Here is an 18,705-nt window from a genome sequence, read left to right on the forward strand (position 1 = left end):
GTTCTCTGTTAAACACCTGCAATCACACCATGAAAGCTGTGAAAGAGCCGACGCCTCCCCGCAGCTACCACACAAACATTATCCTCGCTTCGGCGGATCTTGAGAGAAAGTTCAAAACGAGTGCAGCGATTATGAAGTGCACGGGCGAAAATCGGGCCTATTGTGAAATGGTCCTTAAGATCAATCCAAGAGTCACTGGCACCATCAGTAAATGAGATTGCAGAGTCTTTTGAGGCCGTCTCATTAAAATCGTCTAATCCAAAAGGAGGGCTTCAGCTCCAGCAGAGCAGCAGCTCGCACGTTGATGACTTGAGCCCCACTGCTTCGCTTCTCTGCGTGTTAAAAGGTTCACCTGTAAAGGGGTTTGTGAAAATAGCCCTGGATATTCAACTGCACCTAACGGGTTTCATTCACGAGGCCAACACTGATAAAGAGAGAGAGAAATTACAATGGAAAGGAAACCGGAAAGCTTTATTTTATCTTAAAATGCATGTGTTCACTGCGACGGCTCAAAGAAATATGATTGGGTTAATATATAAAAAAGGGTAATCGTTACTCATGTATTTAATACATTTTTGAAGGAAATTGTCTGACAATAAGTTCATGTTTGGAGATTTAATTAATTAATGTTGACCATATTTCACACTGTGGCAAGAAACAGAAACACGAGGAATTGAAGCTCAGATTGTTATTTGTTAGTGGGCGACTGGAGCGACATTAAAATGAGTGTCCAACATTGTCTCATTGGCCGTCTGCATATCTTCCTCTAGGACAGAGCGTTGGCCTTTCGCACACGTAGTAACTGGACACCAAGCGCGAGGCTTGAAATGAGTCCTGTTGTTCTCTGGTGCTGAATCCAACTAAAGTCCTGAAAGGACTCGTCCATTTCTTTTATCATGTCCATCGGAACGTTCACATGTGTGCTTTCCTCACTAAAACCATTCTTCAGTGAGAGATCGGTAACAAAGTCCAATCTGCACAGAATTAGGATTTTGGTGTTTACGTGGACGTGCACTTAATCCTCGTTAAGTTCATGAGGAATATCCTGATTATTATTACACACGATTAAACAAACTCCACTGCTCCTAAAAGTGGAACAGCTGCTTCTCTCTCAGCACTCCTCCATACTGGTGTCGAGAGGATGAAATATATTGATGTTCCGATTCGATGCGGACGGCAGGAGCAATAACCGAGGGACAAATAAACGGTGGAGAATGCAGGACGAGGTCTCAGGGACCGAGGAGCCCGGTGGTACTGCAGCTGATAAAGGGCTCCAGATGGGCGGCAGATTGTCTTTTGCGATGCTCTGTGCTCCTCCAATATCACAGATGCTTGGTAGATGGGTCCCAATGATGTTCTGGGACCCCCCCCCCCCGGGCCAAGGAGATGTGAACCTGCAAAGGAATATTCTTCTGTTGCCTTCTCTCCGTGCACTTCTCTTGAGGATAAACATGGCAGGATGCAAACCAGAGGCTCCTGTTCAACAGCTCAAACTTAGACTAAATGATGAAATGATAGTTAATCAGAGATTAATTCACACAAACAACAGGGCATCGATTACTCTTTGCCTGTATTTTATTAAACAACACGTATGTACAAATATATTCGTTACAGGACATGTAAAATAGTACATCTCAACATGGCGCACATGGCTTTGGGTGCATCTAGTACAAATATCCAAACTCCACTATGACTGTAGGTATTCACACAACACCGAGAAAACACACTTGTGAATTTCAAGCATTTGCAATATTTCTTTTTTCTTTTCTAAATCAAAGTTGTATGCGCGTGGTTTCCCCTACTAATCGAACCGATGCGTCGATGAGACGTTGCATCGCCGCTTTAGTGAAGACTGCCGCCACGTGAAACCTTTAAACTGAAGCTTCAAACCCACCACATTCAAAGTACAATCATGCAGCTCCCTGAGAGGTTACACCGTCGGAGTAGAGTCTATGTGCCACGCCGTCTCTACGACGCCGACTACAAAGCGTCCTCCTCCAGTCATAGGCAGTCTCTGCACAGCGCCACCTGGCCCACGCGATAGTCTCTGCAGGGGCACAGGCGGCGGTATCGGCCACTGGAGCCGGCGCAGCTGAACAGCAGCGGGTCCCGCTGCAGGCCGCATTCCGCGTGCTCCGCTGAGAAGGCGGGGAAGAGGTGGTTCATCTCCGACTCCAACCCGTCACACTGGAGGTCCAGTCTGGAAACGAAGGACGAAGGTTAGAATGAACGGTGAAGACTTGAGACTCAATGATCATTGTCACGGAAATAGAATTCATATTAATGTTACAGTTCTGCCCCATTAAGGGAGGTATGACAGGTAAAGAATGCCCTGGTGTCTCCCTTTGTAGTTTGTGCTGCTGCATAATTGTGTAACGACGAGTGCTAATGAGCCTTGACCCTGCGAAGAGGGAAAGGAACTTATACCAATTTATTATTTTGCAGAATGAGCAACTCACAAAGTCCACGATGAATCAAGAAGTAATCAATCGTGCGGATGCGGCATTGTGCTGGGACACAATGCAAGATGAATTTGTATATCACAATAATGGGTATAGAGTAGACTGGAAAATACCCCTTTCAACCTCTCACCCATTCATCCACCGACGGCACAGGCTGCTACAAAGGAGCTAATCTATATGCTAAATTCACACATATACACACATGCACACGCGTGGGGTCTTCAGCAGCGATTTGGTGTCCAGGATCTTTTCATACGGGCGGAATAAACTTGCACATGGATCAATTAGCGGGCTTCCCGCTCGCCCTCCTGAGAAACAACATGACCACCCAAAGAAATGGAAATTAAAATGACATGAATTGCCCTTTTTTTTGCCCAAAAGCGCATTTGTTTTAAAAACTCCGATACGCGATGATTACTTCACATTCGGCGTTTAACAGAAGAAATCCCCTCCTCTTACGCGCTGAAGGCCTCCCTGATGTTGATGAAACGGTACAGAGCGGGTTCGCAGACGAGTCCCGCCCTCCGGCACGCCCTCACGCACGACTGGCCCTCCGGCGAGGCCAGGAGGCGCAGCGCGCTGAGGGGGGGCCACGGCGCGTAGGAGCTGGCGTTGGCGCCCCAGGCGAGGATGCTGGAGTCGGGCGGGAGGACGAAAGGACCGGGAGCGTCGCCGAGCCACGACGAGTTGACCGGAGGAAACGGAGCTTCGGGGCGACAAAAGTCCTGCCGGGGGGGCGAAAGAGAGAAACACGTTGGTTGTTGTGTCGCAAACACTTAACGAACTCGCTCCTGACGAATTACGCATGCAGCTCTGGTCCGGACAGCTGATAGGAGGCAATAATAAAAAGGAACCGTTATGATCCAGAGGCGCTTATCAGAGCTGACAAAGTCCTCGTCAATCCTCCAGGAAAGGATGCCGATGCAGTTATGGCAGCCAATGAGAAACGGTGTTTGGAGGCAGAATTAGGCTCCGGTGAGAGGCCTGATTACGTTCCCCCTCCGGCTGGGGCTATTCATAAGAACCAGGTAATAACATTTCTCTGACACGTCCCATTGGCCTTCACACCCGTTTATTAAAACGGGCTCAGAGTACACGCAGGCAATAACTGGGATTCCGATCTCCCACTCCTAAACACAGATAGCATCTGTGACACACACACACGCACAGCTCGGCAGGAATGTAGCGGGTATAAGGGCCGTATGCCACTATTTGTATTTAGAATATTTTTCATTGTGTAAACCCATTTTGGTTTTGAATGCAAAGCTTTTGAGAAAATTCTCAGAAATTCTTTCAGCTAAATTTACATGTGGTACATGTGTACATAATTATGTTGATTTTAGAATTATATTTGATCAATACTGCCGCTCTGGGTCACACCTAAACTCCCTCTGTAGCAACGATCGCCATGGTGATTTAGAGACTATTTACAGTTATTTATTAACGAAGCCGTTACAGTTTCAGCAACACATAATTGCGCTGCACTTCTTGTCTCGCATCGTATTGAGCGATAATAACAAACGGCCGAGCAGTTCATCTCCTTTCTCTTCTTGTGAAGACCCGATCTGCTATGACACAACAAATGCCCCTTGGGAATATGTTCCATAGCGTCACTACGACTTTACCCAGCATGCCTTCTGACTCGGTTGAGTTCTGAGACCCACCTGGTTCTGAATGTAGGCGTGGACTCTTTCAAGCATCCCCTCACAGGTGTACTCATACGGCAAGAAGGGCTTCACCTGCAAACACGGATGTCACAGGATGAGGAAACTGTGTGTGTGTGTGTGTGTGTGTGTGTTATAATTACAGGAACAGAGCATCTGATAGTTAATCAAAGCTGACACATTCATTAGCGCGAGTGGCTTATATCATGCCATACATTCAAATCAATGACCTAATACATCACCGCTGACAGCTTTGAAAAGTGATTTAATTATGTTTAGCGATGACTTCATCAATACGTTGGATTAAACTGAAAGCAGGCTACAGGTCATCGAGCACTGGGGGGGGGTTGTGCGTTCTCTGTCCTTCGGGTGCCGTTATCAGCGTCGATGTTAAGGGCCGTCACTCATCGCCCGTCTCTTTGATGACAGGAAATAGATTCTGATCCACTGAGACGCTGATCAATGGCTTTTTAGTGTTGAGGGGAAGCGGAAGACAAACGACTACAGTTTAATGTCTTTGGTCTTATTGCTACAATTTAAAACCTATATCATTTTGATGATTTCAATTATCATGGACGCCTCATGATACGTTGTGTCGGGAGTCTCGCTGAGGAAATGAATGTCTCTCATGGACCCTTGAGTGAGATCTCATTGTTTACTATCAGGCCACAAGCACTCGGGCTGTAAACTGATAAATAGTTCTTTTTAGTCTTGTGATGCTTTCAGCGCTCTGTTATTACTTTATATCATCTGAGTTTAATGAAATGTATCTGGCACTTCATCAGATATTCCGCAATGCAATTTTCCTTTTGGGCATATTTATGTAATGGATTCAGAGCGAGGGGAAGGGTGTGGGGGGGTGGGGGGTCTCTCCCAAAAACATCCCTTTTTCTAATACAAAACGTTCATCGGTATCATCAATTTGACGTTGAAGCGCGGCGGTATGCTCGTCAATATCAAGTCAAATTAAGCTGCCGTTACTTCCAATTAATTCCTTTAAATGAACGGGAAGCTTCCCCCGGTCAGCCTGTGTGATTAGTGTTGTTTCTTCCTCCCCTACTTTCCTTTTTTTTCGCCTGACGTTTTGTTGGTTTTTATGTGAATTGCCGCGTGGTGAGAATGTGCTACGCAAATACGTTTGCTTTTCTCCACTTCATCCTGCCTCACACACGGGGCCCGTTCAAGAAAAGCTGCAGGTACACCTGCACCTTTGGCGCCGCGCGCGGCCCCGCTGTGGTTCTGGCGACAGATTGAGCACAGCGTGATTGATTAATGTGATCTGCTGCAGGACGCTGTGTGTATACTCAGGTGTGGGCACAATTTACCTCCTGAGGCGCGGAATATCTCAAGCAATTAGCAGCGCGCGCGGCGCGGGCCAGCTCAGCGCTTTTCTGTAACGTGGGATGCCATAATGAAGAGGTCTGCTGAAGGCTCACGGCTTCAGAAGTGGGTCAAGTCAGACTTTAAAGTATTGCAAACATTATGCGGCGGTGTGCTGAAAGACCGTCATATTATGCGGCGGCATTATAATGCTGAGGCAGGGGGGAAAACGCCAATAAATTAACATACATTCATCCTCATGATCTCACGGACGGTCGATTCAAACTCTTCAGAGTTGTTGAAGTCGATGGTGATGACGTGCGGCCGGCCAATGTACTGCTCTGCATACGGATGCTGAGAGGACACCTGGGGAGGAATAGATGGGATATAACATTCACAACGATGCGGGTCAAGTCAAGATCTGTGTACTTTTGTTAGGACGCCTCGATGCTGGTGGCTGAGACAACAATAATAGCAACCCACCTTCCTGGAGGTGGGCTTCCCTCTGAAGAAGTCATGGTTGAGAGAGCTGTGAGAGGGATTAAACTTGGGTTGCAGGAAGATGCAACCATTGGCTATGGCCTCCAGAGGGGCGGGACCTTCGTAGGGAAAGCCAAACCCGATGAACAGCTTCGGCAGGAAAATCAAAAAAAGAAAAAGGGGGAGGGGGGGATGATGAAGCTCATATCCAGGTTTAACAAAACCACATTCAAATCACGGAAGCCTCACCTTGGCCTTTCTGAGCAGCTGCTGCAGCTCCTGCTGAGGCAGCAGGCCGTGGTTCTTTACAAAGGCGGGCACCTCTGGAGGACGCTGCGCCTCGTAGTAGACCGTGCCGTGGATCTCCATGTAGCGATGCAGAATGGCCAGGAACTTTTCTTTCCCCTTTGTAACAAACAAAAGAAAAAAGGAACTTGAAACGTAAACACTGTAGAGTTACATTGCTTCATTGTATCCCTATTGGCTGGTTTTAGTCTTTGAACGCCTCGTGCTTTTCTCTGAAATGATAAGTTCACTTGCAGTTCGAGCAGAATATTTGGCAACTTTGTAGATTTCTCGTTTTCTCGTGTCTTCTGAATAATTGTCTCGTTGGACTAACTGCTGCCAGTTCTTTTTATTTGCGTTTCCTGCAGCGCCGGCTGCGCTTTGACTAATTGAATAGATTAATCCGAGTGGAACACAACTGCTCTTGAAAGCGCAAGAGGAGGAAAGCCCCAAAAGGTTTTTGGGAGGGCAGCAGTATGACCTCGGCCTGATGAAAATGTGCTTAATGGAAATGAGGCGAGCAGATGAAAAGACCTGACTCTGCTCTTGTTAGCGCTAACAGCCTTCATTCGGTACCTGCGGAGGACCAAAGACCTAAAATCAATGTGTATCTTCGGCGTCGCCCCGTGGAAACTATTTGTTTGAATTATTTCACTAAAGTGAAAATTAATTATTTTATCTCAAAAAAGTGTTTCTGGCGGAACGATATTAATTATTCACTAATGATGTGTCTTCAAGGCATAAATCATTTAGAAATGTCATCTGTGTTTTTCCTCGTTTTTTATCTCGGGCTATTTTAATTTGAGTTTTCGAGCAACATGGAGATGAACTCATACTTTCTTCTACTTTTGCTTTTCTCTCTTGTGTTTATGCGAGTTGCAAATAATTGATTGATGATCAACTTTATGGGGATTCGGTAAGATGACAAACCTCAACTTTCATTTATCTTATCTTAATAAGCTCCTCTATGCTACATTACAAGGTCGTGTTTCAGTAGAAAGTCTGTAACTCAGAAGTTATTTCATATATTTGAAACACTTTTGAATGAACTGTCATTGAAAAGTTACCTTAAGTAAATAAATAAATTCACAGCTGAAGTGAAATATAATTTTTTGGGCTAAACTAACTAAAAAACAAGTCTTATTTTGCTATTCGATCAATAATACCAGCGAAAAGCAGGTGTACTTACTTGAAGCTGAGGGACACCGTCAGTGATGCATCATGGGAGGATGAATGCAGGATAGAACAGCAGCGGAGTGGTGAGAGGCAGGAAAAGAATATGACATCAAGTATTAGTCCTTCTTCCTCTCATGGGACCTTTTCTGAAACTCATAACCTCAAAAGCTGGAGGAAGACGCTGCTCCTCAGCAGAGAGCCGGGGAATGTTGTGTTGGTGTAGGAACAAAGCTGCAGCCAGCGAACCTCGGGGAGGGCGGGGGGGGGGGGGGGGGCTGCGGCGCGCTTCAAAGTTACAGCGAGAAGGAGGAATCGTGCCAGCAGCTCGGAGGGAAATTTTTTTACTAAACAAAAACAATTGTTCCTCTACCATCTCACTTCAGGCCGGATTCCTGGAGGACGGACTTGTTTGGAGGAGATGAAACGTGTTGTGCGTGTTTGATGATGCGTGCGGAATGCAAAAGTTCCTCAAACTTTAGGTTCAGATCCACAGAACCCTCGTGAACGCAACGACTGCAAACATGCGTTAGATGCACGGCACCGTCCCCCCCCGGAGACACCAGCGCAGCTCGGGGAAAAATCAACAGGGGACTAGATTTTTCCCGTCGTGGGTCTATTAATGCTCCAGCGTCGTACCTCAATGAGCGTCCAATATTGTGTCCTACTGAACACTTAAACTTCAGGTTTATCCTAAAAATAACAAAGTACTGTATGTGAAGCTGTGGGATTTGATTTCTAACGAGGATGTAACGAAAACACCGGCACAGATGCTACCGGGGGGCTTGTGCTGCAGGCACAACGAAAGCTTCTGCCTGATGTCATTAATTAATAAGCCCTGTTTGGGAATACCACTCTCCATTGCACCCTTGCAAAACATTCAATTTGGTCTCCCTAAACCTCCCTAACAAACACATCAGTTTTCTGTGGGACGACGGATTTGAAAAGACGCACGATGAGCGAAAGGCCTCCACGGCTGATAAAAGGTCCCCTTAACGAAACCCCGCAGGGGCTCGCTGGGAGCCTCTTGAAAGAGCTGCCATTTCCCTGAGTGAAACCACAGTTACACGACACGGCGCCACACTCGGCTTCACGCGGGGGGACGGTTGTGTAGCACTTTGTGTGCTCTCCAAAGCCATTTCATCATCTTTCATTGAAAGCTTTTAAAGTTAGCGGATTGAACCAAAGCACCGTGGATTAGAGGTTCTGCGAGTACGTCCCACACAAATCAAAAGCAGGGGGATCTGCGGGAGCCGTCTAGGGACACTGACCTTCCACATGCTGGCGTCTTTGCCGTACACAACAGCCATGTTGTTGACCTTGTTCCGCTGGATGTTCAGCCGCTCCGTCTCGTTCAGCTCCTCCGCCACAAAACCCATGAAGGAGTTATCTGGAGTGTGGGCTGCCGGGGATGAACAAAGCCACTGTAACAAGTCCAATTTCATGTCTCGGACAAATAAGACTGAAGTGAAAGGAGCTGGAGAGGAGATCCGGGCCGCTGCGCATTCGGAGAATACGAAACGAAAGGAAGACTGTGGAGACGCCATCGATTTGTGTGGTGAAACAATGCCGCTGATATTCACATCAATTAGCTGGTTGACTTTTGTTGCGTACCCGGAATGAGGTGAAAACTCAAAAAAATGAATTGCAGGCAGGTGGCGCTCGGCCTGAGAGCATCCCTGACAATTACGCGGGCGGTTGTACTTGAGCTGAGAGAGAAACTGGAGCCCACGTACGGAACATGGTCATGTACTGCTGGCCGCGCAGGTTCCAGTAGCCCCAGTTGGTCCTGTAGCCGTGCAGGGTGGCGTACTCCTCGTGGTTGTAAGCCGGCTCCGTGCCGAAGGTGTCGATCACTCGGATGTGGCACCTGGGGGCGAAGTAAGAATCAAGGGCAGCTGAAATTAGACCCAAGTCAAGTCGCGCGGGGCTTAAATTGGGGCCACCCTGAGGCCCTCAGCTGGGACACAACACGACGCAAGCCGCAGGTCTGAGGGGAAAAGAGTCACTGGACTCTCTTTGGATGGACTGCAGCGGGTTTAATATTCGCTGTGATAAGGTGAAGGCAGCACCGACACAGGAAATCAAAATCAAATGATTCCGTTAGTGTAAAACGAGCGTGGCAGAGAATTACATTAGCGCTTTATCAGCGGTAAATATTCACACCGAGAAGTCAAAAATCAATTGCTGTAATGTCGTCGGAGACGGATCAATGCCCCGCCGCTGTAATCAATGTCAGGGTGGGGATGGGGGTGGGGGGGGGGTGTTTAAAATCCCGGTCTGTTGCTCGGTGACAGCTGAGCGGCGCCGGTCGATCAGCTGACGTTGGGCTGCTGATTGGAGGGAGCGGAGGTTTCCCCCGAACGCGGAGGAGTCAACGTGAATTACTGTGCAACGCGAGTCGTTTCGTAGGAATATAATCTTCTCCGCTCGTGAGTAAAATGTGGAATAAAACGCAGCCGCAGTTCGGCTCCATAAAACAACATAACAACATTACAGCCAACACGGTTATCACCATTTACACACTGCTGGGCTTCTTCCCTTCGCCCTAAATGCATTTGCCTTCCTAGAGTTGTAATTTGCACATTTGTTTTTCTGTGTTTGGGTAAAAACGTTTGCATTTGCTTTTGCTTTTAGCTGCTTCGGTGCCGCTCAGCTGGACAACAACTGCCTCTTCAGAAAGGAACCGACGTGGAACCACTCGGGGGTTGTGGGCAGTTCGTTTGAGTACACGAAACATGAACTAAATGTGATGCGTTTCTATGTACGTGTGTGCACAGGCTTTTCATTCATTTCAAGCAACCTGGGGTTGCATATAAAGGGCAGAGTTTGTGTCGAAACCTGCACCTGCTTGATTGATCGCCGCGTAAAGAGGCCAAATTGAATCTGCAAGGGCGAATTTCGCTGATGCACGGTGCAGTTTCCGGCCCGGAGTCCACCAGCGTGTAACAGCGGCCACTCAATAAGCCGATGGCGAAGCGTTGCAGCAGTAAGAAAGAAATGACTGCAACAAACACACACTGCACGTAGATGGAGGGACAGAGGGAGCACGGTACTCACTTGTGCTTCCTCAGCGACAGGCCCATGTGGTGCTTCATCTGCTGCAGGCCGTGGTAGTCGGTGTAGATGAGGTCAAAGGGCAGAGGTCCTGTCAGAGGGCAGTTTCCTCTTCCCGGAGGGACGCCCAAAAACCTGCAGACAGGTCAGAGGGGATTTTACTGTTGGACCGAGCCCAAAGAAGCCAACGACACGTCACCGTTTCTCCCCTTTCTCTGCACGTGCGTGGGTGCTCGTAGGACTCGGGTTGGGTCGGGTGTAGAGACGGATGGCGGGGGAGGACGTCAGTGTCCTCGCCGTCCCTCTGCCTCATGCTGAGAGATATTTTTTTATGCTGCGCTGCCTTTTGTCACGATGCCTTCCAAGCAATTTACTGCACAAACGTTGGCAGCCACAGCGGGGCCTTTCTGTTCCTTCTCTCTCGCGTTGGTAGTTTTGTTTCGCCACTTTCAGACTGAAATATCTCCGCAACTACGTGACTTCCACCAAATTAGGTGCAGGCATTCATGCTCCCAAGAGAACGGACTCCCTGTCCTCCCTGGGACTCCGTTGTGCACCAGCATCGGTTACACAAAACCACCTAATAACACAACAGGTATATGAGTCACTGATAAAATTTGTCCTGGTTAGTTCTCCGTTACGTGCAGTGGCCAAGACGTGTTTGATCAGGCGCGATGAAGCACCTGTTGCCTGAAGAGTAAAACCCAGACGAGAGCACTTACAAAACCAGGAAAGACAGCAGATATAAACGTGCGACAAAGTGTTGTGCAGCCTCAGAGCGCACTGCTTTCAGCTGGGACCAAGGTGGGAAAAAAAACACAATCTAGTGTGTCTCTTCTTATGGCAGGTGATGGTGACGCTTTGTCAAACTCCAGCGGCCCTTTCGAGACAACAACAGAGCAGCAGGAGAAGAGGAAGCGGGCGTGCGGATCAGTGAGATACTCTGTGGTGCTAAACATAGTTTACTGGATGTTAAGATAATGCAACACGGGGCCGTTTGTAAACCCTTTGAATAGGATAATACAGCGCGCACACACACACACACAAATACCTGCCAAACAAGAGCCTGTGTGGAGCTTTGCGTGGACCGTGAACATCGTTTGGAAGCAGACACAGCAGAAGGTATCATGAGCGAGAGCGTGTCGGCCGACGGAGCTTCAAACCGCGGCCCCGTCCGTCAAAGGACCCGAGCAGCTCAACGGTCACTCAAACAGAAGCGCTTCTCACTCCTTCACGCCGTGTTTGGGTTTTATGCAACGGGTGCAGGCGGGTTTCCTAATACTTTACCAAAGTAAAGTAATATTCACCAAAGTGAGATGATTTCGCTGCACGTGCTTCTCTTCACTTCCACGTTTCCGGCTGCAGGATTAAAGACATGATGGAGTGCCAGTCTGACATTTGTCAAATCCTTTCCTACACCGTGGAGACATTTCAGTCTGAGAACAAAGTGGAGGGACAACTGACTTGACTTTGCTGAAGAACGCTGACATTGACTTTCACACAACACACTAAAAGCAGCACACACACACACCGACACACACACACACACACACGCCAAAGATCTCTTTAAGGATAAATAAAAAGGCATTACGTATATCTCTCAATCACATAGTTTCACTGATGAGTGGTGTGTCTGTGCTGCTTAAATAATGTGTGCCTCACTAGTGTGTGTGTGTGTGTGTTTAAGGTTGAATCAGAGATACACAACAGTGAGTGTACGTGACTCGGCTCCTCACAGATCCACTGAAGCTGCTGCTGCTCAGAGGTTTAATTGGTTATATGCAAATCTCAGACAACTTTAAGGCGAGAGTCTGTTAAAGTGCATTTAGGAGTAAGGAGTCTAACACACAAGCACACATTCATTAGGAGCACACGTACACAAGCGGGCACAAATAATCCCATCTCTCGATGTTGTTGTTGTTGTTTTCTTCTTCACAGACGCAGGCTGGCGTTATTTAATCTTTTTATCATGATCAACAAATCCCACTAAGACACCACAGCGAGTAACGAATGCATCCCATTAACAAGAACTGTAGAACCCTGATTTACACTGTACTCTGAAGACGCACACAACGGGGTTTTCATACGAGTTGTATCGCAGTTGTTTTGCTTCCCTCTCAGCAGCGTAAACACGACCAGGAAGCACGCGCGGCGATATTGAGAGTTGCTCTTCAAATATTAAAAATGCAATTACAGAGTCGTTTCAGGAGGGATCACACTGGCTGCGTCCTTCGGAATGAAGGATTATGTCCCTGTGTACAGTTTCTAATTGTGTCTTTAACAGATTTCAGACCATTCGGATTGGATTCGGCTCTTAAACATAAACCTCATCAGGCTCTGGCTGCACATGCAGCAATCGTGAGAAGGATGAATTCAGCTTTTATTTGTATTTTAAGAGCATGTAGGCTCTGCAGAAGGAAAACATCCGCTTCACGAAAAAGAGAAAGACTGCAAAACGAAGAACAAAAAAGGTGCAAAAGTTGCATGAATTTCCCAAAACCCTTTTGACAACCATCGGGCACAAGCGCTCTCTGTTTCACAGTGGGACACCGGCGCCATGGCAACTCAAGGTTTTTCGGGGCAATGGGAGAGAATCGAACCAAAGAGAGTTACAGACCTCACTGTCACACTACATCACAGGGTGCATATGTCCAACGGCGAGGGGAATCGCCTGAGGCAGATTTACAGGTGCATTGGAAGGCCCGAGTTTGGGGGGGGGGGGGGGGCGGGGCAACGGGGGTGTTATTGAGGGCGGCCTCCGGAATGCTAATCGACCACTCGAGACGGCAGGATAAGAGGAGAGGAAAATCCAGATGTGGAAGCGGTTGTGATGAGATACAGCCCATGTGCAGTATCGCCACGACGACTGTATTTTGATAAAGAAAGTCCATTGTGCTCCATCTTCTTGCTGCGGGAAATATATCTGCATGCATGAGGAAAAGAAAAGGTCCGGGGTGAATTTATATTTCAGACGTCTTTTGTGTTGTCAGCCACTCGTTTGTCTTTTCTCCTTCAGTCATCTCCACAAGAGGGCCTCATTTTATTAAAGTGTCTGCAGAAGAAAAACAATTCGGGGTGAGCAGGGAACCTACTGGGTAAATTGGTTTCAACCTGTCCATTAAAAAACAACAACACGGAGGCTTAAGGGCAACATATATTTAGAGACACTGAACTTTTTAGGGCACTACAGTTGTGACATTAAGGACCAGCACAGTTAACCTCAATTAGTCACCCTGCAACACTGAGCTGGAGGGAAGCCCTGAAGATGCTACCTAGCTCATGGCCCACCCCGGCTATTTTTATCAATGCAGCATTTTTTTGCATTTAGTCTAACAGCGGAGAAACAAAGGCACATCAATCACAAGGCTGCAGGGTGAGAGCGCATCAGCACTCACAGAGAGGAATAAGCCGCGGCTGGCAGAACAATACGGCTCTTTGTTGGAGCTTCCAGAGAAACGACAGCTTTATTTCACGTTTTTTTTTTCTTTCTTTTTACCACTTCACAGAGCCCTGCACAAGCCTCTCATCACTTCCAGCGCTCCGGCTGCAGGATTACAGATACAATTGACCCCCCACCCCCCCCCCCCCCAATTTGACATTTGTTAAACGATTCCTTAGGAACACTGATCACACGGCTCCAGCACGTCTGTGTGTTTTCAGGGAGAGTACGAGGGCAAAGAAATGTCCCGGTGTTAATATGCTCCGTCGAGTGAAGCCCGCTCGACCTAATTGGAATGGAACCGCTCTCAGCCAAATGGGGTTTCACCGGAGCCGCAGATCCAATAGCGAGTAAAAACAGTGGGGTCAGATGAGCGCGAGCGGCTCGGGATCACAGCGCTTTGCCTCTCCACTCCGTCGCTCCACCTGACAGGCTGCAAGCTGCCTCCGCCCTCCCCTGTTTTTCCCCTTGCTGATCACCCACGTCCCTCTGGGAGGGGATGAGATGCCCGAGCGGAAGTGGCAGCCGTCCTCGGCGGCCTGCAAACTGCCTCGGAGGCGTCTTTTCCCCCGGTGCGCCGGTGATGTCACGGCCACTTTAATTACAGTAAACCAGGAATGTGCTTCATCTTCTGATCATCGTCCGTTACCTGCATCTTTCTTTTTCTCTTCATCTATTTCCAGTCTACCAGTTTGCCAACCGGTGGCCAGTATCTGATGCCGCTATAAGGAGGCCAACATGGACATCATCCCGACGTTAAATTTACGATTCGCTGCATAGTTGGAACCGGTCAAGGCTTTTTATGGGGCAACGGCTGCTACTTCAGCGAATGCAGAGCCGGGATTGTTTTTTGACATCGGGGGGGGGGCATCTGCAGCATCTTCAACGGACAAGAAGGAGGCGGGACGTGCGAGCATAACGGGTTGAAGTAGACGGCAGGCAAAGTGACTACTCACTGAAGCCACCGAGAGAAAATGAAGGTTGCCAATTAGAGGCAATTATGCGCCGCAAAGCAACAGCTTGACTCCCACCGCAGCGGAGCGCCCGCTGTGACTAATCTGTCTGCCGGCGAAAAACTCGATACATATCAACTATCCTGTCCACGCAAGGACCACAGCAGGCGGTTTAGTGATATTAAACTGTTTTTTTTCCCCCCAAAGCCTGGGCAGGAAAGTGAAGAGCAGGACATGTAAATAGATACAAGCCTGAGGGAATCTGAAGGAGCACAACCCACATAATGATCCGTCAATTTGAGAGCGTGTGGTAGAGGGAGGGATGGAGAGAAATCTTCCCTTTTTATGTTCGCCAATAGTCACAGGGAGGGGGATTTATGGATGTTCAGCTTCTGCCATTAACTGGCCAATTCAAGATGGCCATAAAAATGGTGGGATATGTACACTGGGTTGTGTTTTCGTGGGGAGAGTGAATGTGGTCTGAGCCGGATCATAAATCTACTTGCCTTCCATTTCGGCTTCCCATTATATTTTCTCTGAGGCTGAACATTTCGTTTTCTGATGAATAGAGGCTGAAATCAGCACTAATGGAACACCACAGCACACTTATATAAATGTACAAAGTCCATACAAATCCCTGAATAAAGCATCTCTCTCTCTCTCTCTCTGCTGCATGACGACTTAAATGCAGACACACAAAGGTACCATATTCATCTGTTGGAAGGCATTAGCCATAACATTCAGCCATTTCCGAAACCTCCCCGTGGTTATTCCCACAGGGAACCGTCTGCAGGTATTCACCATGACACCAATTAGTGGGGCAAACAAAAGCACGGTTAGCTGAAGCATCCCCACTGCGGCATCTTGCCCCCCCCCCCCCCCTGGGTCTATAACTATCAAGGCGGCTTTTCTCCACCACGGTCGAGGATCAAAAGGCGGCTCGAGCCGGTCGATGCCGCCTGCAGCTCCGGACACGCTACTCAACGCGGAGCGCGCGGCGTCATCAGCCCGTCGGCTTCGGCTTCTCGTTCCTCCACCGGCAGAAAAGAGTCGACATGAAAAATGTCATCCGACCAGCCGGCGTGAAGCCGGAGCCGCTGTGAAACCTCACGGCAGCGAGAAAACCAGACCGAGCTGCCGGCCCCCCCGTCTGACCTCTGGTCACGCCTCGCCAGGAGTCGTTGTATTCTTAGACGTCCGTGTGTCAACCGGCGTAAGGCCTGCCGTTTGGGATGGCGAGCGACAGGCCCGCCCGCGCCCTCCGGGCAGCTTCCCCCGGATTATCCGTGTGGCCGGAGGGGGGTGGCGTGCAGTGAGGGAGCAGCGGTTGGGCTGCCGGTTTGTAGAATAGACAACAAAGCATTTTCATTCGACAATTGCTAATAAGGATAAATCACAAAAACAGCGGATGATTTCTGCACCAATGCACCGACGCCCTCAATACCCCGGTAAATATGCATGGGCGACACAGTAGCACACAAAGCTCGGTGTTGCACACTGACTGCATGGTAGCCGGACGGGAAAAGATGAAATCAAACTCACCCGTGCAGCTCCTTGAGGGACACGGAGATCTTGAGGTCGTGTCCCAGCACGTAGAGGGCTGTGAGGATGTCGGCCCACTGCACCATCTCACCCAGCGGACCCCCCTTCAGCACTTTGGGACTGAAAACATCCCCGGACTCCTCGGTCAGAAAGCCCACGTGAACTAGAATCTGGGTGCAGAATGAAATGGAATGAAGTGGAGGAAAGAGACGCAGCGCGCGGCATTGTTGTGTCTCACTAACGCTTCGTTGTTCAAACCTTTTTGCACTCACTGCAGAGAAAAGGACATTGTTTCCATAATTCTTTTACATTTTTATTTTCAGACAATCTCCAGTTGTGCCGGGTGAATAACTGACTGCTATAAAATGATTTCCATGTGATTCATTTCAGATATTTGGCATGGATCGATGATGTCAAATTTGAAATATAATTGGGTGTCTAATGAATGCGATAAAGCAGATTGACAGCAAAGTCACACTCCTAAGAAATACAATCAGCGGCGCATGGAGTTGAAATGAAAATTGACCTGCGGAAGGCTAATTGATATGCAGTACGATGCACGGGCGCTTTAATTGCTGATGGGGGGAGGGTGGAATTTCCGGGCTGGTGAATATGAAATGAAATTAGATTTTTTTTTTTCCTCAATAATTTTCTTCTTGAAAAAACGTTCTATTCTATTCATTATTAAGGTCTAGTAGATAAGTTTAGTAATGAATAGAATGGGAGGATTTTTTTCAAGAAAACTCTCCAACTCATACTGTAGATATGAACATGTTTCTGAATCAAATACAGATTCATGTTGTGTTTTGTGTTGACAGAACAGTTTTCTAAAAAAGACTTTCCCATGTTTCCCTGGCCGGTCTAGCATACATCCCACGCGGATAAATTGGTTTTCAAATTGGCACTTTTGACAATTAAATCCATTAACTAGAAACGTTTTATTGCAATTTCTTTTCAATTTTGAAACAATTACCAATCCAAAAACATGTTGTGTTCTACACTGCTGCTATGATGGTGAGTGAAATGCCAAATGGGATCAGGCAGATTTCTCCATTTTATATAAATAGAAAATATGCAGTGCTCACATACTGAACGGATACTGTTAGATGATCCCCGAAGGGGCAACTGGAAGGAAATCTAGTCACTCTCGTCACTCAAAATGAAATAAAGTCCAAAGGGTCTAAAGGGGGGGAGTCTGAGTTTGACAGCGGCTGGCAGGTCGCCAAAAGTCGGTTTTGCTCAGAAATTCAGTTTCTCTCTCTCGTTAAGGTTTTTCCACACAGGCACCAGCGGGAGAACCAGAGACAAAGTAATTAAACTTTGGCTCTATCTTAAAAGCCTCGGGCAGTAGAGACAGCGCCAGCATCTAAATGGAAGACTGGATCTCCCACACACTTTTTAAGCTTTTAAAAAAATAATAAAGAAACACTACAAATGATTGTCTTTCATTCCTCTCGTTTTTTCAAAGCTTTTCAGAGGTGCCTTTCCAGGTACTTCTGGTTTTTATGAAATGAAAAAGTCTGAAACAATCGCCTCATATCTCCAGTAAGCAAAGCAAAGGGCGGAGTCTCTCTCTAATAGACAGAAGGTACTGTGCACATCTTGAATCAGGTAGGCATAGAAACAGGGTAACGACAATGTTGCTGCGTGTGTCATATGGCTTAGCTGTATGTTAAGCAGTGGAACCCGGTTGTGTAGAATAGTGAACGCAGCTCACAGCTGTTCACATTTTGGTGGCGCTCCTTTAAAAAATTCATCCCCCTAAACAGGAATCATCGAGTGGTTTGTCTGGAGTTTAATAACCAGTTCATGATATTATGGAGGAAAAACAAATGCCTGGCAGCATTTCAAGACAAAGAAATCGCCACGTGTCTCCCAACACATCAAACAGCCACAAACGGGCAAAAATAACTTGCCGATGGAGGGATGAAAGGGTAGCGGTTTGGATCAGTGACTGTGAAGTTGCTGCTTGTCACAGGATGATAGAAGGAAGCTCCTTCTCAGAAACGTTATCAGTCATTTCCTTTCCTCGCAGTACGAGGTGAAGGCTGTTACATAGACGCCAGGAGGAGTCTGATGCCACTTCACCGAGCGACTGCAGTCAGCGCTCTCGGATGCTTTGTGGAAATGTCAGCGATGACACGGCATGAAACGCCTGCAAAGAGCAGATCCGCATCATCTATCATGTCCGTTTAAAATCCAACAAACTCACTGGTGCTCTGATCATTTAGCGGCCTAGCATGTGGCCATTAAAGGGCTGTCTGGCTTTCTCACGTTTGATCCAAAACATCCCGAGCTAACAGGGTTTATTTGCCTCTTTGATGCCTAAA

At 47.7% G+C, this 18,705-nt stretch overlaps 1 protein-coding gene across 1 annotated transcript in view; it reads right to left on the minus strand.

Annotated features, from left to right (window-relative positions):
• Positions 1–1,557: 1,557 nt before the first annotated feature.
• mgat5b (alpha-1,6-mannosylglycoprotein 6-beta-N-acetylglucosaminyltransferase B) overlaps positions 1,558–18,705 on the minus strand; it is a 31,877-nt gene continuing 14,729 nt past the window's right edge. Inside the window, exons 8-17 of the mRNA XM_078083987.1 lie at positions 16,376–16,545; positions 10,445–10,576; positions 9,121–9,254; positions 8,650–8,786; positions 6,176–6,331; positions 5,930–6,076; positions 5,696–5,812; positions 4,127–4,201; positions 2,922–3,187; positions 1,558–2,200 (exon numbers count right to left, since the gene is read on the minus strand). Of these exons, the coding sequence (XP_077940113.1) occupies positions 2,002–2,200; positions 2,922–3,187; positions 4,127–4,201; positions 5,696–5,812; positions 5,930–6,076; positions 6,176–6,331; positions 8,650–8,786; positions 9,121–9,254; positions 10,445–10,576; positions 16,376–16,545 (1,533 nt within the window). The 3' untranslated portion in view covers positions 1,558–2,001. The remainder of the gene's footprint in view (positions 2,201–2,921; positions 3,188–4,126; positions 4,202–5,695; positions 5,813–5,929; positions 6,077–6,175; positions 6,332–8,649; positions 8,787–9,120; positions 9,255–10,444; positions 10,577–16,375; positions 16,546–18,705) is intronic.

The sequence above is a fragment of the Gasterosteus aculeatus genome, chromosome 11, assembly GCF_964276395.1.
Source record: "Gasterosteus aculeatus chromosome 11, fGasAcu3.hap1.1, whole genome shotgun sequence".
Taxonomy (NCBI): domain Eukaryota; kingdom Metazoa; phylum Chordata; class Actinopteri; order Perciformes; family Gasterosteidae; genus Gasterosteus; species Gasterosteus aculeatus.